The sequence below is a fragment of the Erinaceus europaeus genome, chromosome 4, assembly GCF_950295315.1.
Source record: "Erinaceus europaeus chromosome 4, mEriEur2.1, whole genome shotgun sequence".
Lineage (NCBI taxonomy): Eukaryota > Metazoa > Chordata > Mammalia > Eulipotyphla > Erinaceidae > Erinaceus > Erinaceus europaeus.
This window is the reverse complement of record NC_080165.1, coordinates 82,688,524-82,704,995: the sequence shown is the minus strand read 5'-3', so window position 1 is coordinate 82,704,995 and position 16,472 is coordinate 82,688,524. Positions and strand designations below refer to the sequence as shown.

Here is a 16,472-nt window from a genome sequence, read left to right as displayed (position 1 = left end):
TGTCTCCAGGGTTATCACTGGGGCTCGGTGCCTACACTACGAATCCACTGCTTCTGGAGACTCTTTTTTCTTTTTTGTTGCCCTTGTTTATCGTTGTTGTTATTATTGTTATTATTATTGCTGTCATTGTTGGATAGGACAGAGAGAAATGGAGAGAGGAGGGGAAGACAGAGAGGGGGAGAGAAAGACAGACACCTGCAGACCTGCTTCACCGCCCGTGAAGCGACTCCCCTGCAGGTGGGGAGCCGGGGGCTCGAACCGGGATCCTTACGCCCGTCCCTGCGCTTTGCGCCACATGCGCTTAACCCACTGCGCCACCGCCCCACCCCCAGGTGTAAACTACTTTTAAATATCTACCCTCATTCTTCCTATTTCAAATTTACTTCTTGTAGATTTGCTTTTTGGAGAAGCTTTACTACACTGAAGTTCTTAAGTTTTTCAAGAGTTAAGGACAAAAATTTAAAATAGGAGCGATAAGAGACTTCCAGAGGTGTAGCTTTGGAGGAACAGCAGTCATGTTTTACTCCCCCCGGTTAACTTAGAAAAGCAATGAAAATCACCAGACAATTCAATAAAATATTATCAGGATTCCTTGTAAACTCACAACGCCACAGGTAAGTACAGACATGTATGGCTTGTGAACAGAAAAGGGTAAGGGAGAGATTCCCAGAACTAAAGGGCCATACTCAGGGACATATAGAACCAAACTGGGAGAGTGACAGCTAAGACATGCCACTTCCAGTTCTGAGTCAGAGAAACATCTGTTAAAAACAGAAAGAAAGAAAGACCACATAAACTACAGGTGATACAGATACATGTGGCTTATGGACAGAAAGGAATGAGGGAACATTCCAAGGACTGAAAACCAGTAAGTACTCAGGGACAACTGACATTAAATTTGGAGATTGGCTGCTGAGCTGCACCACTTCTAGGTCTGAGTTTAAGAAACAAAGAACTATTAAAGAGAAAAAAATCAAGTAAAAAATCAGTTTGCTACTGTGACTTCTTTAGTTTCCAATATTGTTGATACACAGAGTCTGGAACTGCAGCTTGGAGACTATATATTGACATCAAAGTCACTGACCTGGTGACCTGGCCTGGTGACTCAGGATAAAATATCCCCTCCCCCATTAATATATATAAACAGGGAACTTGAACACGGTAGTCACAGCACTGGCACAAGAACAGAAGAACACTAAACAAGCAAACTGAGAAATACACAGACAGCAATAACAGAAACCCCAAATGACCAGACAGACTCATATCAAGAAAAGATGATAGACATAAAGCTATAACTCTCTCTCTCTTTCTGTCCCTGTCTCTCTCTCTCCCCCTACCCTCTCGCTTTCTGGCTGTCTCTACCCAATAAATAAATAAAATATTTAAAAATGTGTATAAAAAGAGAAATACAGATTAAAATTACATCTCACACCTGAGACAATGGCTTACATCAATAAAGCAGGAAATGACAATTGTTGGAAAAGTTGTGGAACAAAAGCAACTTTGCTTCACTGCTAGTGGGAATGCAAACTAGTTCAGCTCCTTTGGAAGTCCTTAAATATATAAAAAATAGAATTACTTTGTGATACACCAATACCACTCTTAGGTATTTATCCAGTGGACACTGAAACTAATTAGAAGGGACATATGAACCCCTATGTTCATGGCTGCATTATTCACAATAGCCAAAGAGTAGAAGCAGCCTAAATGCCTATCAACAAATGGCTAGCTAAAAAAGTTATGGGACATATAGTCCATGGAGTATTACTCTGTAATCCAAAAAATAGGATATTGTATCCTTTAGGACAAAATGGGTGGAATTGGAGGTGATTGTGCTTAGCAAAGTAAGTAAAGAGATGAAAGACAACTACCAGATGATTTCAGTCATATGTGGACCTAGAGATCTGATTTACATGAACTTGCAAAAAAAAATTCAAACAAAACAGAATTAACCAAACTGTAAGACTTGTGAGAGCTACAGTGGCTATCTTGGGAAGCTGGAGGGTGTGGGTATGGAACTTTGGTGGTAGGTGTGGTGTGGAACTATATATTATAATCTTATAATCTTGTAACAAACTATGAAGACAAAATTTAAAAACTATTTTAAAAAATGATGATTTTGCCTACTTCCATTCATCTTGGTTGGAGCTTGAAAGAATTATGTTAAGTGAGATAAATTAGAAAGAGAAAGATGAATATGAGATGATCTCACTAATGGATATAAGTTGATAAATAAGAACAGAAAGGGGAAACAAATCAGAATTTGGACTGGGCTTGGTATGTTGCACCAAAGTAAAGTATTCTGGGGGGGGGAGGGAGGAGGGTTTTCAGGTCCTTGTGCAAGATGGTGGAGGAAGACCTAGGCTAGGGGTAAGAATTTTTTGCAGAAAATAGAAATGTTACACATGTGTAAAAAAATGTATTTACTATATGTCATTAATCCCCCAATAAAATATTTGAAAAATTATAAAATAAAATAGGGATATTTGTGAAAAGTCCTACTAACTTGTCAATTAAATATTTGAAAATTTATAAAATAAAATAGGGATATTTGTGAAAAATTCTACTAACTTATCATGGCATGTTTTGTGAATTATTTAGCATGTTAACAAAGATCACAATGATGCTTACAAAATAAATCTTCAAAATGTCTTGATTAGTACAGTTACATTACTACTTTTTTCTCCATGGCAATCACAGTTATACACAGTTATGTTTATAACTGAAATTGTTCCTTCCTTAATTCTCAGTTACTTAAATCTCTATTCCAAATTCCTTATTGTGTGAATGTATTTATTACCTGTATTTATTATTTATTTCTATCTAGGTCAACATACACAGAGAAAATGATGACTGAGAAGATCTGGTAAGTTTGCAAATTACAGCTTCACCACAACTTTATTTTGTTTCTATTATCAGGATCCTCTTAGAAGTCCCACTTCATCTGTCAATAATTCAACAAAAATGAACAAAAGCATTTTCAGTCTCATTGTAGTTATTATTGGTTATTACAGAGCTCCAATCATTTCTAACAGCTCAATAAAAATCACTAAAGGTTTCATGCTAAATAAAATACTCTAAGAATTTATTTTTCTCAGCATCTGTTTCTTCATTTTCCAACTCATATTTCTTCATGGCAACAAAATACTGAATGAAAGTCTCTCCTAGAGTCTGTCTCAGACATTGATCCTCCTCCAGTGCCACCAGGGCATCTTCCAGTTTCAAAGGAATTTCAGAAGTCTGTGACTGACAAATCTCCATACTGTCATCCCTACCAGCCACTACACCATCACTGCCTTGAAGTCCATCCAAGCCTGCAGCAACAGTTGCAGCCAGCACCAAGTAAGGATTTGCTGTTGCTGAGCCCAGCTTATTTTCTATTCGGGTGCCTTTCTCACCGTGAGACTTGATATTGAAAGCACAGCTGTTATCATTGTATCCCCATGTTGTAGGTACCCTCTCCTTCAGGTCTTTACTCTCCTTAGAGTAGCGCTTTCGGCAGCTAACAGCAGGAGCCATCAGGCAGCTGAGAGCAGCAGAATGTTTCAAGAGACCTACCAACCATTTTTTCCCAGTGATCGTGAGCTGCTCAGTTCCAGAGCTACTACAGAACATGTTTGTCTTTCCACTGGCATCCCAGAGACTATGAGACAAAATACCTGAATTGCAAAATACACTCTCAATAAAAAAGCTGGCAATGTAATTATATTTCCTTGACACTTCTTTGACACCTGTTCTAAGGGTAAATGCATTATCTGCAGAACTAATGCCAAATTTAGGCAGAAAACAGATTTCCATCTGACCAGGCCTGGTAGAGGAGGAAAAACTCTCCACATTGGCTCCAGTGCGATACAAGCCATCAACAAGTTCCTGGATGAAGGCCTGGTCGTGATTATTTAATAATGCTGAAGCAGGAAAAGATATGGTCTTTGAATTGATAATTTCAGGCACTCCAAAAATGCAAAAGTCATAGATGAAAGCAGAAAGCAGGGAAAAGCCAGAGTCTTGCAGCTGGTTCAGCTGGTTCTTTGCAATATACCTTGGAGAAGTCAATAGAGGTTCCCCAGTTACAGTGAATGTGTCACATATGACTCTTGCAGTTCTCTCAGCCCAAGGCAAAACTTTAAAGGTTGATAACTCTGGCATCAGGACTATGTCGCTATTAAAACATGTTGCTCGTATGTGATCTACTTCATTGTCCTTAGGACTTGGTATCAATTCAAGATAACCTCGGGGCATGTGAACACCGTGGGTCACTTTTTGCTAAAAAAAAAAAAAAAAAAAAAAAAAAGGTTAAAAGATAAAGCATTCAGGTTTTGAAACTTGAAAATAAAAAAGGGCAGAAAGACAAGAGGAACAATCTTACTAACAATAGAATTTTAAAAAGCCTGTTTGGCACTTGGTTAATGCTAGTTTAATGTCAAACAAATTTTAAATATTTTAAAATAAAACCCTAAAAGTTACTTTTTAATTTTTATTTATAAAATGGAAACACAAGACCATAGGATCCACCAGAACTCCATATCCCATCCCCTCCCCTGATAGCTTTCCTTTTCTTTATCCCTCACCCAAGGTCATTATGGGGTACAGAAGGTGGAAGGTCTGGCTTCTGTAATTTATTCCCCTTAACAACCCTTAACATTTCTAGCTTTGAAGATTTTATATGTTCTTAGACCTGAAAACAGGATTTATAAATAAATAAGGAAGACGTCTTTATAGCAAAAAAGATAAAGCTTTATAGAATTATTTGAAATAATTATAATGAATAGGAATTTTTACAAGTTTGTTTTATTTACTATGACAGAGAGAATGAGAATAAAAGCTCATTTAAACTCTAGCATAAGGTGGTGCCAGGGAATTGGACCTATGGCTACTGAATTCAGACACCAAATGTATTTCATAAAGAAGTACATTTTATGGCACAGCTGCTAATATTTCAGTAAGACTTTTTTTCTGTTACTGTAGTCCTCATAGTTAGCTGACTGAGAGGTGACTATGGATGATCCTAGGATAGAGAGCAACTGTCCTATTTACTGACAGCTGTACTCCTTTCCATTAACATTTTAAAGCCTATGTAGGGAGAGACTATCGCACTGACAGAATGCCAGAAACTTTCTTTGTGACTGTGAACCCATATCTACAAAGCATAGTTTTTTTTTTCCCCTTGTTGTTGTTGTTGCTGCTGCACAGAGAGAAATCAAGAGAGTACCGGAAGACAGAGAGGGAAAGAGAAAGACATCTGCAGACCTGTTTCACTGCTTGTGAGGCAAACTTCCAGCAGGTGGTTGTTTGGGGGGTGGTGGTGTGGCTTGAACCGGAATTCCTGCACTGGTCTTTGCTTCATATTATGTGTGCCTAACCCATCAAAGCACAGTTTCTAAAATGTTGTTCTTTTCAGGTAACCAAGAACTGGACATTGTCAAATCAATCTTTGAAGCTCTAGGTCTTTCACTGATTGTCTAAATGAAGTTAGCGAAGTCATTATACTTTGTTTCTCAAGCTTCCATTTTTTGCAAACTAATAGTACTAGACTAGATGACATCCAAGACATTCTCTATTCATTGTGCCTCCAGGGTTTGATGGATTTGGTGAATTATTTAACCTTTTCAATGTGCCAGACAATAGAGAAGTCATAAAGTAGAACAGACACATAAAACAATGTCTATGGTTATGTAGTAGAAAAAAATATTTCTTTTTTATTACTTTTTTTTATTTATGGGATAGAGACAGCCAGAAATTGAGAGGGAAGCAGGGGGATAGAGAGGGAGAGAGGCAGAGAGACACCTGCAGCACTGCTTCACCACTTGCAAAGCTTACCCCCTGCAGGTGGGTACCAGAGACTCGAACCTGGGTTCTTGTGTATTGTAACAAGGGCGCTCAACCAGGTGCACCACCACCTGGTGCCAAAAAAAAGATTATTTCTTATTCTTGTTTCTTATACTACTTCTAAATTCTAAAGAGCATGGTTACTACAAAGAAGCTGACACAAGCAAAGGCAATCTATTGTTCATTGATCAATACACTGACTCCTGCATTCTCTGCCATCTCTAGACATATTTTCAAATACAGTTTTACTTAGATCAAATCTGCATTTACCAAGAATAAAGCTGAGTGTATTGAAAACTACTCAGTGCTTGCTTAACTGTCAGTCACTCACAGACTTGTCTATATGTGCATGCATATACATACAAAGACATGAATATTGTAGGATTCTAAAATACTCCAATAGGAAACTTTCATTTGAATATTCACTATAAAAATTATTTCTTTCTTATCAACTTTCAGATTGAAAAATCTTTGTTAGTTTGGTATTAATCTCTAATGAAGGATAGTGTATTTTATTCATAAGTCTTTTGAGAGTTTCTGCAACTTATATATGTTTCTGGGGTCAACAAAATACCTCACTTGAATTGTGCCCCTGGATTGTGATGTACACAACCACAAACTGAGTGAGCCCAGCTCAGAGCAGACTGAAGGAAGCTACCATGCAGTGTGTTTCTGTCTGTCTGAAAAAGAAGTTGGCCTAGAGTGGTGAAGCCCCATTGCTGACAAAAATGAAAGGAGGAGGAGAAGATGAAAGAGAAGGAGGAGAAGGAGGAGAAGGAGAAGAAGGAGAAGGAGGAGTTGAGAGGTAGCGCAGTGGGTTAAGTGCATATGGAGCAAAGCACAAGGAACCCCATAAGGATCCCAACAGGGTGGAGGGTCACTTCAAAGTGGTGAATAAATATTTTAAAAAGAAGGAGAAGGAGGAGGAGAAGGAGAAGGAGAAGAAGATGATAATGATGAAGGAGGAGAAATAAATTTATTTATAGTCATTCAGTTATGAACAATCAAGAACAGACAGTTAACATTTCATCCCAATATTCCTTTACCATTTTAAGTAAGAAAAATACAAATTTCATTATTTAGGGTATTCAGTGTTTTGCTGATCACTTTTAAAATACTGTCATTTTCATTTCTTTTTAAAAATTTTTTATTTATTTATTGTTGAATAGAGACAGAAAGAAATTGAGAGGGAGGGACTTCTGGAGGTGGGGCTATGGACCAACAGCAGCTGTGTTTCTCTCCTCTCCTCTCCGGGGTTAATTGGGAATACAAAAGGAGACCACCTGGGACAGGAACAAGATAGTGCTAGAATGACTTCAGGAACTCACCAAATCACCGGTGAGTGCAAGCATGTGTTGCTCATGGACAGAGAGGAGCCTAGGGAGAAATTAAGTGGCTGCTAATAGCCCAGCAGTTTACCAGTTGAGACACCATCTCCAGTCCTTTTCACAAACAAAAACACAGCTGAAGGGAGGGGAGTCTTGATTGCTACTGCCCTCAGAATCTGGAGCAGCAGAGGGGAGGCCCTGTGCTGAAACTAGGGGACAGAGAACAACCCAGGAAACTCAGGAGAAGATCTATACTTCAGTGGTGGCCTATCGTGGGGCTGTGAAAGTCTCTTTGCATAACCACTGGATTATCTCTGCCCCACCCTGCTTTAACTCTTAGTCAGGAATCAGTGATTAAGCTAAGAAGCCTACTTATAGTTTTAAAGCCCTCAGACTCCCATAGCCTACAGGGAAGAAAAAGAACAATAAGAGGCTTTTAAGGTACTGTGCTCCAACTCAGGGATTAAAATAATATTGAAACAACTGTCAATTTCCACAACGGCTGAATGCTTTAATTACCTTACTTAGACACAAGTCAATCCAGGCAAGAGTGATCAGTCATTTGAAAAGTACTGAGAGAGGGACCTCATTACATACTATATAAAATGGTTAAACCAACAAGAATAAATATTGGAGAAATGAACCAGGGCAAGAGTCCAGCTAAAAACCCTCCAAAGGCTGAAGCACAAAAGAATGAGGTGGACATCCAAACACTAGTTAAGGAAATAATCACAGGAGTGAGTAAAGAGTTTAAAAGAATTATCATCAGAAATGAAGAAACAACAAATGAGACCCTGGAAGAAAACAATAATTATCTCAAGGTTATTAGAGAGCTGAAAGCTGAAATAGCTGAGCTAAGAACACAACTAGCTGAACAAGCTAAAAGAGTATCAGAACAGGGTAACAAAATAGATGAAGTCCAGAAAATAGTAGAGGGGAGAGAGAATGGAACAAATGAGGCTGAAAACAGAATTAGCAAGATCAAGGATGAATTAGAGACAACTAAAAAAGAAGCAAAGGATCTCCAAAAGAGATTAAGAGATACTGAAAACAACAGTGACCTATGGGATGACTTCAAAAGAAATAATATACACATTATTGGCTTACCAAAGGAAGAAAGGGAGGGGAAGAAAGCATTCTCCAGTATGTAATAGCTGAGAACTTCTATAATCTAGACAACATAAAAGACATAAAAGTTCAAGAATCCCAGAGGGTCCCAAACAGAATAAACCTAGACTTAAAGATACCAAGACACATGATATTTAGAATGGAAAGGAATAAGGATAAAGAAAGGATCCTGAAAGCTGCAAGAGAAAAACAAGAGTCAACTACAGAGGAAAACCCATAAGATTAGCAGTAGACTTCTCCATACAAACACCTCAGGCCAGAAGAGAATGGCAAGATATCTATTGAGTGCTCAATGAGAAAGGCTTTCAACCAAGAATACTGTATCCTGCTAGACTGTCATTCAGACTAGATGGAGGTATGAAAGCCTTCTCAAACAAGCAACAGTTGAAAGAATCAACTATCACCAAGCCTGCCCTTAAAGAAGTTCTGAAAGGTCTCATAAAAAAACAGTCAGACCACCATAAATAGGTCATATATCAGAGCACTCTAAAAATCTACAAAAATGATGTTAAAATATCTTCATCCTTTGATATCAATAAATGTCAATGGCCTGAATTCACCTATTAAAAGGCAAAGAGTAGGAAGATGGATCAGAAAACACAACCCAACAATATGCTGTCTACAGGAAAACCACCTAACACGACAAGACAAACACAGACTTAAAGTGAAAGGATGGAAAACAATCATTCAAGCCCACAAAAAAGGGCAGGGACAGATATTCTTATATCTGACATGATATACTTTAAAATAAATAAAATTTAAAAAGATATGGATGGACACTAATTAATTCTCAGAGGATAAGTCAATCAAGAGGACTTAAAAATTATTAGTATCTATGCACCCAATGAGAAGCCATCTAAACACATCCAACATATACTGAAAGAGCTACAACAATATATTAATAGCAACACAGTCATAGTAGGGGACTTCAACACCCAACTCTCTCAACTGGACAAGTCATCCAGGCAGAAAATCAAGAAAGACATGAGGGAACTAAATGAGGAGATAAATAAACTAGAACTATTGGCCATTTTAAAAATCATTCATCCCAAGAAACTGGAATACACATTTTACTCAAGTCCACATGGGTCATTCTCAAGGACAGACCATATGTTAGGCCACAAGACAGCATCAGCAAATTTAACAGCATTGAAATCATCCCAAGCATCCTCTCAGACCACAGAGGAATTAAACTAAAACTTGCCAATCAACAAAAGATTAGTAATAGTACCAAAATGTGAATGCTCAACAGTACACTATTTAATAACTACTGGGTCAAAGAGGAAATTGAGGAACAAAATCAAAATGTTTCAAGAGTTCAATGAAAATGAACACAAAAGCTCTCAAAATATTTGGGACACAGCTAAGGCAGTACTGAGAGGGAAGCCATACAAGCACATACAAGCACACATTAGGAAACAAGAAAAAAGCACAAATAAACAGCCTGATTGCATCTTAAAGACCTAAAGGAAGGACAAAGAAACCCTAAAGCAAACAGAAGGACAGAAATAACTGGAGTTAGGGCAGAAATCAATAACATTGAAAATAAGAAAACCATACAAAGATCAGCAAAAGTAAATGTTGGTTCTTCAAAAGAGTGAACAAAATCGACAAACATCTAGCCAGACTCACAAAACAAAAAAGGGAGAAGACCCAAATAATTAGGATTATAAGTGAAAGAGGAGATATCACAACAGACACCACAGAAATTCAACATATCATGAGAGGCTTCTGTGAACAACTATATGCCACCAAGCTAGAGAACCTGGAAGAAATGGACGATTTCCTAGAAACCTACCAACTTCCAAAACTAAGTAAAGAGGAACTATATAACATGAACAGGCCCATCACAGCTAATGAAATTGAAAAAGTTATCAAAAACCTCCCCCAAAATAAAAGTCCTGGGCCAGATGGTTTTACAAATGAATTCTACCAAACCTTCAAAGAAGAACTAATACTTCTACTTTTAAAAGTCTTCCAGAAGATTGAAGACACTGGAATACTCCTTTCTAGCTTATATGAAAACAGCATCACTTTGATATCAAAAGCAGACAGGGACACTACCAAAAAAGAAAACTACAGACCAATATCTCTGATGAACATTGACGTTCAAAGTATTGAACAAAATTTCAGCCAATCAGACACAGCAGTATATTAAAAAGATTGTTCATTATGACCAAGTGGGGTTTATCCCAGGCATGCAAGGTTGGTTTAATATATGTAAATCAATCAACACGATCCACATTCAAAAGTCAGTGGCATTCTTCTATGTAAACACTAAGCTAGAAGAAGTTGAAATCCAGAAATCAATTCTCTTTACTATAGCAACAGAAACAATAACATATCTAGTAATAAACCTAACCAAAGAAGTGAAAGACTTGTATATTGAAGATTATGAGTCACTACTCCAGGAAATTGAAAAAGACACAAATAAGTGAAATGATATTCCATGCTCATGGGTTGGAAGAATTAATATCATCAAAATGAATATAGTACCTAGAGCCATCTATGAATTTAATGCTATCCTAATCAAGATGCCAACCACATTTTTAGGAGAATAGAACAAATGCTACAAATGTTTATCTGGAACCAGAAAAGACCTAGAATTGCCAAAACCATCTTGAGAATAAAGAGCAGAACTGTAGGCATCACACTCCCAAATCTCAAATTGTATTAAACGGCTATTGTCATCAAAACTGCTTGGTACTGGGACATGAATAGAAACACTGACCAGTGGAATAAAATCGAGAGCCCAGAAGTAAGCCCCTACATCTATGGACATCTAATCTTTGACACAGGTGCCCAAACTATTAAAGGGGGAAAGCAGAGTCTCTTCAACTAATGGTGATTGAGAAAATGGGTTGAAACATGCAGAAGTATGAAACTGAACCACTATATTTCACCAAATACAAAAGTAAATTCTATGTGGATCAAGGTCTTGCATGTTAGACCAGAAACTATCAGATACTTAGAGGAAAATATTGGCAGAACTCTTTTCCGCATAAATTTTAAAGACATCTTCAATGAAATGAATCCAATTATAAAGAAGACTAAGGCAAGCATAAACCTATGGGATTACATAAAATTAAAAAGCTTCTGTACAGCAAAAGAAGCCACTACCCAAACCAAGAGACCCCTCACAGAATGGGAGAAGATCTTTACATGCCATATATCAGACCGGAGACTAATAATCATAATATATAAAGTGCTTGCCAAACTCAACAACAAGAAAACAAATAATCCCACCCAAGAATGGGGGGGAGGACATGGACAGAATATTCACCACAGAAGAGATCCAAAAGGCAGAGAAACACATGAAAAAATGCTCCAAGTCTTTGATTGTCAGAGAAATGCAAATAAAGACAACAGTGAGATACCACTTCACTCCTGTAAGAATGTCATACATCAGAAAAGGTAACAGCAGCAAATGCTGGAGAGGCTGTGGGGTCAAAGGAACCCTCCTGCACTGCTAGTGGGAATGTAAATTGGTCCAACCGCTGTGGAGAACAGTCTGGAGAACTCTCAGAAGGCTAGAAATGGACCTACCCTATGATCCTGCAATGCCTCTCCGGGGAATATATCCTAAGGAACCCAATACACCCATCCAAAAATATCTGTGTACACATATGTTCTTGGCAGCACAATTTGTAATAGCCAAAACCTGGAAGCCACCCAGGTGTCCAACAACAGATGAGTGGCTGAGCAAGTTGTGGTATATATACACAATGGAATACTACTCAGCTATAAAAACTGGTGACTTCACTGTTTTTAGGTGATCTTGGATGGATCAAAAAATTCATATTAAGTGAAATCAGTCAGAAACCGAAGGATGAATATGGGATGATCTTACTCTCAGGCTGAAGGTGAAAAGCAAGAGCAGAAGTGTAAACACAAGTAGAACCTAGACTGGAATTGGCCTATTGCACCAAAGTAAAAGACTCTGGGGCTTATGGGGGGGAGAACACATGTCAAAAAAGTATGATAAAGGACCTTGTGGTAGGTTGTATTGTTATATGGAAAACTGAGAAATGTTATGCATGTACAGACTACTGTATTTACTATTGAATATGAAGCATTAATTCCCCGATAAAGAATTTAAATAAAAAGAAATTGAGAGGGGAGGGGAAGATAGAGAGGGAGAGAGACAGAGAGACACCTGCAGTTCTGTTTCACTACTCATGAAGCTTTCCCTCTGCAGGTGGGGACCAGGGGGCTTGAACCTGGGTCATAGTACTTTGTAATATGAGTGCTTAACCAGGTGCACCACCACTGATCCCCTGTCATTTTACTTATGCTTTTTATGTATAAATTCAGAACTCAAACAACCATTGTAAGTGAAGAGAAACATACAAATAAACATTTTGTTTATGACAGTAAAATATGTTTACTGACATAAAATACTAGAATGACTTCATATTCTAATATAGATCACCATGAGCACAATAAAAATTCTTGAAAAAATGATTGAAATCCTTATAAGAATTGGAATTTGGAACACGGATAAAAATCATCCTTTAAAATAAACTTAGAATTATGTTCTGTTGCAATATGCTTTGACTAGAACAAAAGTAAAAAGACTTTATTATCCTCATTTACTAAAAATGATTGATGGTGATGAGGATGAGAATGAGGATGATGATGATGATGATTTTTTAGAAGAAGATTTATCTCAGATAACGAATGAAAGGAAATGTAAAAGCTGAACTGGAAGGCCAGGCAGTGGGGAACACAGGCATAAGTGCCCATAGTATAAAGCCTAAGGACCCGCTCAAGGATTCCATTGCGAGCCTCCTAGGTCCTTATCTAAAGGAGAGTCACTTCACAATCGGTGAAGATCTGCAAGTGTTTTTCTGGCTCTCTCCCTCTCTATCATTCCTTCCTCTCTCAATTTATTTCTGTTCTATCCAATAAAAATGAAAACTGACCATCAGAAGTACTGGATTCTTAGTGGAGGCGTCGAGCCCCAGTGATAACCCTGGAGGCAAAAATATATAATAAATAAAATAAAATAACATAAAATAAAATAAAAACTGAGCTGAAGGAACATGGTACAATAAAAAAATACTACTGGGACTCCAAGAAAACAAGGACTGACATGATAGCTTTGCTGCTGCTTGCCACCTGAAATAAACAAAACTTTCTTTAACTTTCTGGGCCTCACTGCCCTCATCTATAAAAAGAATTTATTATCTCTTTTATCCATTCATGCTATAACTTTATAATTTCCAAAATACATTATTTTTTCACAAGTATAAGTTAAAATTTATAAAATTGAAATTGATTTTTTATGAGGCATTGGTAAACTTAGATTATTGACTCCACTCTTTAGTTGACTTCCCAAATGTGTGTGTGTGTGTGTGTGTGTGTGTGTGTGTGTGTAGTCCAGAATTTTGCCCTGTTGAACCAATTTTAATTGTATATTCACAATAAGTGTGCCAAAATGATTTTTTTTAGTTTTAAATTGCATGTGCAATTACTGTTTATATAGCTTTACAAGTTTCAGAATGAATTTGAAGTGTTTTGTTAAGTATATAAAGAAACCAAGGAGGTGACTCAAGAGTAAAGAATAAATAGTACATAGTTCACCCTGTAAGATGCACACCATACCATGTGCAAGGACCCTTGTTCAATTTTCTGTATCACATGGGAGTAACACATCACCAAATTCATAAATGGTGCAGTGGAGCTATGATTTCTCTCCCTGTTTCTATAAAAAATTTAAAAATACATATATTGGGAAGGAATATGCCTTGCATGCATGAGACTCTGAGTTTGATCCCTTCCTTGATGTAAGAACAGAGCTGTTCAGGAGTCCTGCGGTAGCCCAGTAGGTTAAGTGCACGTGGCACAAAGCACAAGGACTGGCGTAAGGATGCGGGTTCAAGTTCCTGGCTCCTCACCAGCAGGGGAGTCACTTCACAAGCGGTGAAGCAGGTCTGCAGGTATTTTTTCTCCCTCTCTTGTCTTCCTCTCTTCTCTCCATTTCTCTCTGTCCTATCCAACACAACAACATCAATAACAACAATAATAACTACAACAATAAAAGAACAAGGGAAACAAAAGGGAATAAATAAATTTTGAAAAAAGAACAGAGCTATTCTAGTCTCTCTCAACCTCTTAAATATGCATATGAATATATATTATATAATTAAAAAATATATTTAAACTCAGTTATTAATCATGCAATTAAATATAATTAAATTAAATATTATCTCTTTTATCCATTAATGCTATAACTTTATAGTTTGCAAAATATATTATTTTTTCACAAATATAAGTTAAAATTTATAAAATTGCAATTAATCTGTACAAGGCATTGGCAAATTTAAATTATTGACTCCATTCTTTAGTTGACTTCCCAATTGTGTGTGTGTATAGTCTAGACTTGCCCAGATTAACCTATTTAACCTATACATAACACTAACTTTAACTCTAGCCTATATATATAATATCTGTGTACATTTATATAAGGAATTATATATGTATAGTGTAGCTATACAGTATGAAGTTTAAATAATAACTAGGTATAAAATTTATATCAAAACTGAGTCTAAGAATCAATGCATCAATTAAGACAAAGTATAATGAGTTTTATTAAAATTCCTTATGTGTGGACACTAAACAAAATTATAGAAAAAAAAAACTTTTAAAACTATTTTATTTATTGAGAGTGAAGGAGGAAGCATAATAGCTATGCAAAGACTCATGCCTGAGGGTCCAAAGTTAAACACACACACACACTCACACATGAAGCCAGAGCTGAACGTGCTTTGGTAAAAAATAAACAAGAAAGAAACCTTTAGGCTGAGGGAGATAGCATAATTGTTATGCAAACACTCTCATGCCTGAGTGTCTCAGGTCCCAGGTACCAGGTTCAATTCCACCTATGACCATAAATCAGAGATGAACAGTGCAAAGGTTTAAAAAAGGGGAGGGATTAGATAGCATCAAGTAGTTATGCAAAGAAAGTCTACTGCCTGAGGCTCCACAATCCCACCTTCAGTCCCCTGCAACACCCTATGTCAGAGCTGAGCAGTGCTATGGCAATAAATAATTAATTAAATATAAAAATAAATAACCATACAACTCCCTCATAAAAAGGGGCAGTAGATAGCACAATGGTTATACAAAGAGACTCTGATGTTTGAGTCTCCAAAGTCCTAGGTTTAATCAGTGTTCCAGTAAAAAAAAATAAAATAAAATGGGGCTGGGTGGTAGCACAACATGTTAAGTGCTCATGGTGCAAAGCGCAAGAACCAAAGGTTAAGGATCTCGGTTTGAGCCCTCAACTCCCCACCTGCATGGGGGTCACTTCACAAGTGGTGAAGCAGGTCTGCAAGTGTCTATCTTTCTCCCCTCCTCTCTGTCTTCCCCTCCTCTTTTGATTTCTCTCTGTCCTATCCAACAACAATACCGATAACAACAACAAGGGCAATAAAAATGGGAAAATAGTCTCCAGGAGCAGTGGATTCATAGTGCTGGCACAGTGATAACCCTGGAGGTAAATATGATATATATATGTATGTGTGTGTGTGTGTGTGTGTGTGTGTGTAATTTATTTATTGAGAGGACAGAGCATCACACTAGCAAGTATCAAACCCAAGATCTCAGACATGCAAATTCTACACTACACATACTGAAACATTTCTCCAGTAGATGGAAATAGCAGCTTGAAAGAAAAAGAGTAAAATGCAGGCATTTCCTCCTAATATCAAGTATATCAATATTAGTAAATGTAGGGAGCATGTTAAATTATGTTTTTGTAAAGGAGATTCATGGAGTAACTAGAGAATTTTTTTTAGATACCATTAGTGGAATAAATTATTAGAATTTGACAAAAGCGTTATAGAACACTGTTGATGTTCTGGAGGCACCTAAAGTGCCAGCTATGTTTTCTCACTGATTGAAAGAAGTCTCATGTAAATTAGAAATTGGATCTATCCACAATAAATTTCACATTTTCTACCAAGATTAACCAATATATATTTTTGCCTGAATGAATAGGAAATGATATCTGCAGGTAGAGCTAAAAGATGTCTTAAGAAACAAATTCTTGCCTGTTGGGGTTCTTTTTAAAACTCCTTTGCAGATGTCCAGGTTGAGGGATCATAGGTCAAAAAATTTTAAATTATAATTTAATTTTAATAATTATTTTATTTATTAATTTATTGAATAGATACAGAGAAAAAT

The 16,472-nt window shown here is 37.0% G+C and overlaps 1 protein-coding gene across 1 annotated transcript in view; it reads right to left on the bottom strand.

The window, feature by feature from the left end:
• Positions 1-3,063: 3,063 nt before the first annotated feature.
• Positions 3,064-16,472, bottom strand: part of LGSN (lengsin, lens protein with glutamine synthetase domain) — an 81,241-nt gene continuing 67,832 nt past the window's right edge. Inside the window, 1 exon segment of the mRNA XM_060190824.1 lies at positions 3,064-4,263. Within this exon segment, the coding sequence (XP_060046807.1) occupies positions 3,064-4,263 (1,200 nt within the window).